At 34.9% G+C, this 10,991-nt stretch overlaps 1 protein-coding gene across 2 annotated transcripts in view; it reads right to left on the bottom strand.

Moving 5' to 3' along the window:
* The window catches only part of LOC141431284 (lysosomal acid glucosylceramidase-like), a 70,474-nt gene that overhangs the window by 47,985 nt on the left and 11,498 nt on the right, over window positions 1-10,991 (bottom strand). Inside the window, exons 10-12 of one of the 2 annotated variants that reach the window (XM_074092397.1) lie at window positions 10,625-10,695; window positions 8,545-8,825; window positions 5,402-6,211 (exon numbers count right to left, since the gene is read on the bottom strand). In XM_074092397.1, coding sequence (XP_073948498.1) covers window positions 6,034-6,211; window positions 8,545-8,825; window positions 10,625-10,695 — 530 coding nt within the window. In that variant the 3' untranslated portion in view covers window positions 5,402-6,033. Of the gene's footprint in view, window positions 1-5,401; window positions 6,212-8,544; window positions 8,826-10,624; window positions 10,696-10,991 lie in introns of those variants that run through there. The other variant, XM_074092398.1, reaches the window with a different exon arrangement.

Below are 10,991 nucleotides of genomic sequence, written 5' to 3'. Positions count from 1 at the left end.
CTGACAGACAGATAGACACTCGTTTTGCGTCGAGGGTTAAAAAATAGTTTTGCAACAAGTTTTTTGTTCAAAATTTAATTTTTAACACAAGCTTTTTATGCTGACTGTACTTTTTGTGGCTGTTTTCTTTGTCTTGTCATCTACCTACATTTCCGTACTAAATTTCAAGCCGATGCCATTTACCCATGAGGAGTTCTATCCTGCAGAGATGATTTTAGCTGGACCACCAGGATGTCACTGCCAGATTATTGTATTATCACCAGATTTACATAAGTTGCCAAATTTCCAGTCAATCCGACCACTGGAAGTGGGTCAAATTCAACTTGCAAGATTTGACCCGCACATACATAGATACATACATTAAACATTATACATTGCAAGTTAAATAATAGTAGATTGTACAATAAGAGCATAAAACGAGTCATTTTACCCGAGGCATTCATATAGCCACCCGAGCCGGCGAGGGTGGATAGACAGTATTAGACACGTCGAGGAGAAAATGGGTTTAATTAATGCTCGACTTTTACACTCTGCTTTTCACTTCGATAGAGAGGAAATGAAATAGAAACACACTGGAAACAATTGTTATATTTTTTTAGTTTTATTGATTTAATAGCTTTTGCCCGCGGCTTCGCCCGCGTGTAATTCAGTTATCGCGCGCTTGTTCCCTCGGGAACTGTGCATTTTTCTGGGATAAAAAGTAGCCTTTGTCACTTTCTGGCCCATAAACTATCTCCATCCATGCCAAAAATCACGTCGATCCGTCGCTCGGTTTCGACGTGAAAGACGGACAAACACAAACACACACACTTTCGCATTTATATTATTAGTGTATGGATTTTGATTGATTTTTAGTTTTATATAAATTAAAAATTATTAAAAGAAATATGTCGAAACTTTTTTGTTGGTTGGTTGGTTTGGTGGTTTGGTTGTTGACACCTGATTACCTTGGTCTTAGACGAAGATTTTACTATATGCACTAGAGCATAAAAAAACATTTTATATCGTCTAGATCCACCGTAAACACGAACTTTCCGAGCACTAGAAGTGAAATAGTAGATTGTACAACAAGAGCATAAAACGGGCCATTTTACCCAAGACGTTCATATAGCCACCCGAGCCGGTATGGCGAGGGTGGATAGACACGTCGAGGGGAAAATGGGTTTAATGCTCGAGTTTTACACTCTGCTTCACTTCGATGGCGAGGAAGCGAAATAGCAACAGTGGAAACAAATGTTCACTTACTATGTACATTTTATTTTTCATGAATTACTATTTAATTATATTTTATTAGTTTTATTGGTTTATTTTGATTGATTTTTAATTTTATACAAATTAAAAAATTATGAAAAAAATATATAAACTTCTTTGTTTGTGGCTGTTGACACCTGATAACCTTGGGCTTAGACGTAGATTTTATTTTATGCACTAGTGCATAAAAAGTCATTTTATGTCGCTTAGCTAGATCCAGCATAAACACGAACTTTACGAGCATGAGAAGTGAAAAAGCTTTTCCGTTATGCTTTCTGTGGTTTTATGATGTTTGCATCTGCTACAAAAGAGTAGAGAGTAGAGCTCAAAATTTCTGAAACATTTTTATACGATCAATCCATTTTTAAGATAAAATAAGAGTATGGTGTAGATTAGTTCGTTCCCTAACTGTATAATGTTTTTGGTTTTTTAGATTTTTGTGAACAACTTAAAAACTTACTTTTATTATTATTAACAATAATAAAAAACATATTTGCTTAGAATAACTTACTTTAATTACTTTTTAACTATAGGTACATGATACATTATGTAACCAACGCCCTGATATAGGTCAGTTGAACTGATCAGAATGACATGTCATGTTGTTGCCACAAACCCTTTGTTGATCCCCGGCTGTCAGACGTCAACCGACAACAATAAGAGTTGATGCGCGGTTGATACATTGTTTACCTACCGTCTGTCCACAATTGGGCTGACGTAGGCGACTACACTTACCTAATAATAAAGTCGGTCAAAAATGAGGTTATGCTGATTTTATTATAGGTATCTCTTTCTGAGAAAAAGGGTCTTCAATCTTCACAGAAAGACGGACAACAAAGACTTTTGCCAACTGAGGTACTGAACCCTAAAAACGTTAAATTAAAATAATCTGATTTATACCAACAAATGAGTAGGTAAAATCAGCATCAAAAGTAGCTGTACACTTTTGTACTTTGTCGTTTTACAGCCACGTACACGTACCTACTAAACGCCATAAGATGCCAATGCAACAGAGTAAAAAAAGTGATCCGCTACTTTTGCTGCTGACTGCACCAAACCTATATTCGTGATCGATTCATAACATAAACAACAAACCTATCACTTAGGTCAAAGTTTGTGTCGACTCATTACTGTTGGTAAGTTACTAATAATTCTCGAGTTTCAAAAAACTGATTCATCGGCAGTGCAAACTGCAAAGTAAACTTCATTCACGAATGACTCAGCTACCGTTCGTCACTGCCCCGGTGTAGATAGTAGGTATCATATTCACAAGAAAATAACAACAACGCACATACGCGGTCTTGGGCGCGCAGCTTGGGACGTAAGTCGATTAACTGGTGGTGAGTCACTGACGTAGTGAAGCCGTAGAGTTGGGGTGACCATTATGGAGGTTTACATGTCCGAATGATTTCCATATTTATGTAGAAATATTATTCATATAATAAGGCTATTAAGGCTTATGATGAAAGAAAAAATAGAAGTTTACTGCCATTCGGAACAGAGGGGCTACTACGAAATTCTAAAATCGAAGTTCGTATCGTACCGTTCCTCTCACTCTCGTTTTAAATAATATAAGCGCCAGCGGGAAGGCAAGACACGACGTTCGAATTTTGCACTTTGTGGTAAAGCCCGAAGTCTCTCTCCCCTTATGGCGCGTATTGAGTAGACAGCTGAATAGGCAGCGCTGGTGGCTTGAATCGACCCAATGCACTCCAACCCAGTCTTTACTAGTCCTACTGCTGTGTAGCTTCTGAGTGAGCCTCTTCTCAGATTGAGATATCTTGGGCTACAGTTGCACGCGGGCAGTGTGGATTGGAAACTTTACATACACCATAAATTGATATAGATTTTAAGGACAGGTTAGGCACACATGACAAGAAGGTGACAGGGAAGTTTTTTTTTTCATATTCTTAATATTTTTGGGTAGATAGTTATGTCCCCTATGTCTAACTGCCCTCCCATGGTTACAATTACATTCCTCTGATTGTGCAAGCAAAAGGCGGGCACCCAGTTAATCGCGGCTATTGGCAAAAGATTAAGCATGTTTAAGGAAAATACTGGTTATGTAATTGGTAAACAGTCTGCTAGTTATTAACTTTTGGTAGGCGAGTAGGTTTTTTTTTGTACCCGTCGTCTACCGGAACTTTAAGTCAATAGAGTACAAAATCGGAAGGGTTCAGATAGTTGGGCTAAAAAGAGTTTACTTCTTAGTTACACATTACAAGTTTATGATTTATCGGAAGCCTGATAAATAACCAATCTTTTACACTGTATTTTATTGTCGATACCTGTTTCATTTATTTTTTACGTTATATCACCCCCTTCACAAGAAAAGACGGAGTTACGAATTATTCACACGACGTAATTACCTAAAAATAAGAATTATAATATCTGAAAGGAAAATCTTTTGGATAACTTATAAAAGCTATTTATTTTAGTAAATAAAATCATATTAAAAATAAAAATCAGCAGAGCAATTTTTCAGTAGAAGTTATAGTGCAAAATGTTAAAAGTTAAATCTGCGGTATCTCTGAAATCGAAAAATAATTGGATAATTTTACATATATATTCTAAGTAGTACATAGGTACGTATACAGAAAGAATTTCAGTCTGAGGAATTTTTCACAGAGAGCTATAAACGATTTTCATGTTTAGGTAAAAATACCTAACTTCTCGTAAGAAAAGTTATTGGATTATTGTATATCTATAATCTGTATTACCTATTTTCATCATGTGCCAAGTTTCAAAGGCGGGAGAATTATTCGGGTTGCAAAAGCCTCGTTGGTCGGAGGATTTTATTAAAAGCGTTATAGAAGCGATATAGACAATCTTGCTCCGAGAGATAGAGCCTTGGCCGAGAGATAGAGCCAGCGCTGATCATGTTGATACGCATGGTCACCCGAGTAACAGATCTCAACATGAGTTGTGAGTGCGTGAGTTCCGTGACACACGATTAGCTGCGCCGGAGTATGTATTGAGCTCTTCCTGTCATACACCCCATGCCGTACTGATGAAGACTAATATACGACTAGAATAGACGACTCGTGTACCGATTGGACGACTCATTCCTGGATGACAATAGTAGATTGTTGCACCAAGCAGAAAGTTATTTATAAATGCACCGAGTGCCAAAAAGCACCAGGGCAATATAAATTACTTAATGCGAGGTGCATAATCAGCTTTTCTTTCAACTATTACTTACAGGAATGCTAAACAATGAATAGGAAAGAAAACTAGCACTCGATGATTCCATTTTTGTAAGTTTACATTCGCACTCTCAAAAAATGTCCACGGAATATTCGCAAGGTTCCCGCTATTTTTTTTAATTTCTTATTTTTTTGGCAGAGTTAGTAGCAGATATTTTTACCCGCGCGCGATCTGTTAAATTTCGGATGGGCGCCAGGTTGGCCAACCAAACACAAGTTTTTTTTTAAATACGCGGCTACTTACTATTTTTGATAGGATTGGAAGCAACAATTTTTTGTACGCAATCTGTCAAATTTCATAAGACCGTCAGGTTGACCAACCTAACACTAGATTTTTTTACATTATGCAGGCTAATTTTATAGCAAAAATACTTGATCTTTGGTGGTGTAACTAAAAAAATGTTAAACAATGCAATAGGATGTTCATACATTTTTTCTGCTCTAGAGCAGAAAAGTCCCGCTTTGTGCTGGGTATTTAGTGCGGTTATGATGAAATTGAAGCATAGTTGGAAGAAAAGTTTTTTATTACTCTGGTTTAAACGTGTTTTGTTTTTATTTTTACTGACGGACTTAATTATTGCATGGTCGTTTGATCTACTCTACACATAGTATACATACATTATCAAAGTCGAAATTGGTTGGTCATCGTTCATCCACCATTACGTCTCATATTTCGTTTTATAGATCTTTTTTACCGTACAACGGCAAAACCTACTAGACACTGGCAAAATTGTCCTCCAATGGACAGAGCCATATTTTTCTAAAAAACCAACCAACCATTATCAAAAGTCAAGTCATTCAATTTATTTCTTTATTCTTAACTTAGGTTTTTAATTATTATTCTCATCGCAACATAATAGCAAAAGTGCATCACAACTACATTTGTACAGATACCGAGAATAAAGTTTTGATTCATAACGGGAAATAAACAAAGAAAACTCTACTTTGGACTTTATTAAAAACTTTAATAATTAACAATTAATTAAGTCATCTTCTTAATAATTAGTTATAATGTAGAGCTCTCGGAATAAACAGGAAAAATAAAATCTTACGTCGGTCATGTAAGCCTTCGAGTGGTACCCGCGTATTAACAACAACCTTTACTCTCAAACGCTTGTTAATTCGTTACTTTTGTCTTTTACTCTGATTTACACTATAATATATTATGCATATGTATGTGCCAATATGCTGTTATTAGCAAGTATAACACATCAATTTAAATGCTTTAGCGAAGTTGCATACAATTTAGAGCCCGTTCCCGCTTGTCGGGTGTCGGATCCGTTTCGTGTCGGATGTCAGTCATTTAAATAGGTATATAGAAAGTCGTGTCGGGCAAGTGTGACTAGTTTCATATAAAATGTTCATCAACATCCCTTTAAAATCCGGGCCCGTCATCCGACAAGTGGAATCCAGCTCTTTGATCAAATAACAAATTCGATTCTGCTCTATTTTGTCGCAGAAAGATATATATTGTTTTATAATCACTGTGTTTACAAAATATCTACTGGTGTCCTAGACACCCTTGCGGAATGTTTAGCAGTGGACGTTAAGAAAAGTAGGTTTGCACTGCTTAGAACTAATTTATAGCAACGCATGGTTGCCTCAACTGCGACAATGGACGCAATTTTCCTTGTCGGACACCGAAGGTTTTGTAGTTAAAAGGGAATTCTATCGTGGTGACGGAGTACGACTTTAAAGCCGCAGTAGCTTGCAGCTCTCCCAAAACGACAGTTACGGTGATGGCTGCAGAGTTTCTAAAATGCAGAAAAAAATAGTTATAGGTACCTACATAACAACATGCATATAATAAATAAGGCAGGTAATATATATAGAACATTCTCAAATAGTATGCAGGGAACTTTCCGATTAAATTTTCTGTGGATTTTTTCATAAGTGTATATACTATGAATGTGTGTGAAAATATATTATGTGTATGAACTTTATGTATCAGATATTAATAAGACTGTTAAAGGGTTATTATTTCAAAAGGTTCAATTGTGTTCAGACTCAAATTTTTAGTTATAAAATTAGAAATATATCGTTTATTGTTTTTAAGTTGCTTAGGATATTATCACTGAAACTTGTGGTAAATACATTTTATTCTATTTTATCTTTTTTTCCACAATAACTTAAATTTTCTGCACAAAAGTCAGTTACGTGGTCAGGTTCGGATTATCCCTGATTACTTTGTAGTATTGTAAAAAATACAAGGTATAGAAAAACTTGCTGTTTAAAACATGGATTGAATGTTCATAATATGATATACCATGCATGCAAACATAAAAAAATTAGGACATTGATAAGACTATTTTTTTCTACATTTCCCGTTGTTCCAAAATACACCATCATTTTCGTAGCCACACTTATTAAGTATAATTTAAACAAAAAAAGAGGTCAAACCTCCTGTAAATCCTTTTTTAACTATAAGCAACTTTGAAAATAAGACTGCGTCAATATAACGTATAATGTTTATCGCAAGTCATAATTATTTATCTATAATTAATGTAATAAAGGTTCAGTTAGATTTGCGTCAAAGATCGAGCGTCATTTTCGTTACGGTTGCGACTTGGTAAGTATTGGGTAAATAAATATAATGTTTTACTGGTGCTGTGTCATTTGCAGTTAAGTTATTCAATATTGATTTCATTTGCTTCAAATCTATAGGATATTTACTGCAGAGCCGCGAAAGTAAGAGCTTTTCAATTTCGTGGTCATCATTTTCGTGGTCCTATGGGCCACGAAACTGATTAAAGACCACGAAAAAGATGATTTTCCCTACAAGTAGAAAAAATACAGAACACTTTTTATAGAATTTTCTGCTTTTTACAGTGTAATCGTTTATGCCGTTATTGATTTAATTGATTTAAACGAAGAATGGTTGACCGTCAACAACATTTGCTCCAGGTGTGGTTATAGGAATTATGACCAGTGCGACGCCAATTTTGTTAACTGGCGAGAGGGTCAAGAATTATTTTGCCCTGAATGTAAGTGTGAAATGTATATATCTAAATATTAAAAGAAAACTTCGTCATTTAGAGGAGCATTTTGTTGTGTTGTTTCGTTGTAACATAATTTCGTTCTGGTTTACCGTAGACCTGCACGGGGGGAAGGTATTGAAAACTGTTTTGGTTTGTGAGTTGAAGTTATTAATCTTACTTTAATTAAGTAATTTCTAGATAGTATTTAAAAGGTTACAAAAATGACGATTTGAAGTCGTCATTTTCGTGGTCAAGTTTTAATTTTTTTTTATATAGATATCGATTGTCTATTTCTGTTGATACCTGATTAATTAAATAATGCTTATTCGTTTTCTCATTATGATCGGATTTTCATTCAAATAGTACAATTATAAGATTTTAAAATAAACAAAATGTTCTTTTTCGTGGTCTCGATGCTCATTTTCGTTACCGTTAAAATTGGATTTTTGCTTTTTTTAACCAAAATAAACTTTATCGATCTCTTATAATATAAAGCATCTTATCGGTACATATCCTTATGTTCAAAATAAAACAGACCACATCAAAATGTGTGTTTTTATTTCTGTAACATTTATCTTACACCTCAAATAATTACCCTAAAATAAACAATAATGATGAAATGATTTTCTTGTTTGCTTAATTTAAATGTCTGAAAATTTTCCAGACTTTGATTTAGAAACTTTTCTACTTTGGGATCTGCAGGGCTACTACGAAACTCGAAACTCGAAGTGCGTATCGTACCGTCCCTCTTGCTCTCGTATTAAATAGTATAAGTGTCATAGGAACCGCACGACACGAACTTCGAGTTTCGTGTTTCGTAGTAGCGCTAAATCTATACAGACGAGTCAAACGTTATCTTTAGCATTTGATTTAACTGCTGAGCACGCCAATACGAGAGCAGAGGGGCGAATTTCGAAAATCGAAGTTCGTATCGTACTCTCACTCGTTTTAAATAATATAAGCGCTAGCGGGATAGCAGGACACGAAGTTCTAATTTTGCGCTTCGTAGTAAAGGAACAGCATAATTACCGCACAGAGCGCGAGAATATGCGGCGGGGAGCTTCAACTTATGGCACAAAATCATTATAATACAAAGCTATTTAACTTACTTGTTATGTAAAACGACAACTATATTTTCTTCGGGTGTCCTGAAGGCTATTTGTTCAAGTCCGGGTGTCTGTTTGACTTTTATGTTGATCCTGTATGACCCTTTTGGGATCCATTTAGAGAAGTGCCCCATCGCGTAGAACATCGGCTGTTTGACAAACTCCTTCTTGTTGTTAAGCACGATGATCGGGGAATCGACGAAGTTTCCAACCCAATTAGGACCGCCCTGTTCATTTAGACAGAGATTCCAATCTATCCAGCCCACCAGATTGTACGATAAATCCTGAAACATAAAGAATTCCTCATTAAAAAACCTTAGTTTAAATGTGATTTGAGTTTATCAAGGCAACTGAATCACGTACAAGGTGGATTATTATAAAATATATAGTAAATTTCAGCACTATTTCTTAGGTAGAATGTATGAAATATGTACGACGTGACATTCTTTACATCTACCATTAAGGCTACACGCTGGCACATGATCCATTTTTATCGACAGCGCGTTATATTGACGGGGTCTATATTAATTCGCATAACATTAATTCGCATAACTAAATATGTATGTATGTATAATGTAAATGCGCATAATGTGGATTAGCATAACGGTAAGTTGGCATAAATTTAATTAGCATAACATTACTTTGCATAAGTATAAAAGAGTAAAAAAAAATGTAAATTATATCCTGACTGGCCTGTGCTGCTTGTATTTAAATACTATCCTAAAATTAATGGAATAAAATTACATGGCCTTGGTACATTGTATACTTGTGTGTAGCGTCGATGTGGGTGCCCCTTATTTCGCATAAAATTAATTGTCCTAATATGAATTCGCATAATAGATTTGGCATAACATAATTGTGCATAACAGCGAACTTGCATATAAAAAAGCATAACACTTATTTAGCATAATAATGAATCCGCATAATTGAAATATGCATAACATTATTAACTATAACTTAAACTGTTATAAAATGAATACGCATAATTTTATCAAGCGAGTGAATTACCTACGAGTATTGTTGACGGCAAAACTGACTCGGTTAAGTTATGTTAGGTATTTTTTTTATAATAGCCCAATATTAGATATTCTCCCATAGTAGTTCACTTCTCAGATCTAATTGAATTGAGTAAATAAAACAGTAATAATTAATAATAAACAGTAATATTTTTTCACTTAATGTAACACTTTATTATATTGTTTGACAAATATAATTTACAATTTCATTTAAATAATTATTTTATGTTTATACTCTTTTATACTTATGCGTTTAAACGTACATCAAAAAACTGGCCAAGAGCGTGTCGAACACACCCAAAATAAGGTTCCGTAGCCATTACGAATCTTCCAAGTTTAGGTATATTTTATACCTTAGGCTGCTATTTACTCATAAACTACTAATATTTCTCAAGCAAACTTAGCCGTTATAGTTTTCCTTGAATGTTTGATATACTTACTACCATCCTGATTTTTTTCAAATTTTTCCACCCTTCGGTTTAGATTTTAGAGGGGGGGGGGGCGCTTGATTTTAATGAAAATTTGCACTTGCGATGTGAATATATTTCGTAAAACCTAAATTGAAAATACAAACTGAAATATAGATGCACAGAAAAACCAGAAAAATAAGACCAGCACTGGGAATCGAACCCAGGTCCTCGGTATTCCGTACCGCGTGCTATACCGCTACACTACTGCTGGTCAACGGTACAGACACGAATTTCCCCTATGCACCTCATATCTCAGCTTGTTTGTTTCTTATTTAGCCACTTAAGCAGTGACGCTCGCGACATCTATACCGTAGCCCTCATCGAGAAACTTTCGGCACTCCATTGGAACCAACCGCTCACCCGGACAAGAGATGTCGTTACTAAGCAATCAAATTAAGATTGTTTTTTTTCTTTTTGTATTATTTCAATTCCAAATTTTTACTTTTACGGTCATCCCGTAAAACCTAAATTGAAAATACAAACTGAAATATAGATGCATAGAAAAACCAGAAAATTAATTAATTAATTATAATTAATTAATTAATTAGTAATTTCTATTTCTAGTGTCGTCACGGTCTAATAGCAGTAGGTACTTACCATAATGATGTCGGAAATATAGTCCATGGCTCTATCCCATGATCCTAATATCACGTCATTTGTTTTATAGCCTGAATGAATAAAAGCAATAGTTGAGTTAAAGTTAATTTCAAAACGAAATATTATTTAGGAAAATCATACATAAATATTATTTTCTCAAACATGCTCGGAAATGTATGCGTTAATGTCACGAAATGGAGACATGAAGTTTCTCATTTATGGCTCCCTACCACCTCCCTACATAACTTCTTGGCCTAGGCCATGAAGTATGTATGAAATCCATTATTGTCCGCTACTCTAACTTTTTAATTTTACCTACTTACTAACATTAAACTGACAAAGGAAAAATTACGAACAGCCAACCACC

Source organism: Choristoneura fumiferana, chromosome 9 (genome assembly GCF_025370935.1).
Source record: "Choristoneura fumiferana chromosome 9, NRCan_CFum_1, whole genome shotgun sequence".
NCBI classification, from domain to species: domain Eukaryota; kingdom Metazoa; phylum Arthropoda; class Insecta; order Lepidoptera; family Tortricidae; genus Choristoneura; species Choristoneura fumiferana.
This window is presented reverse-complemented; position numbering and strand designations above follow the sequence as displayed.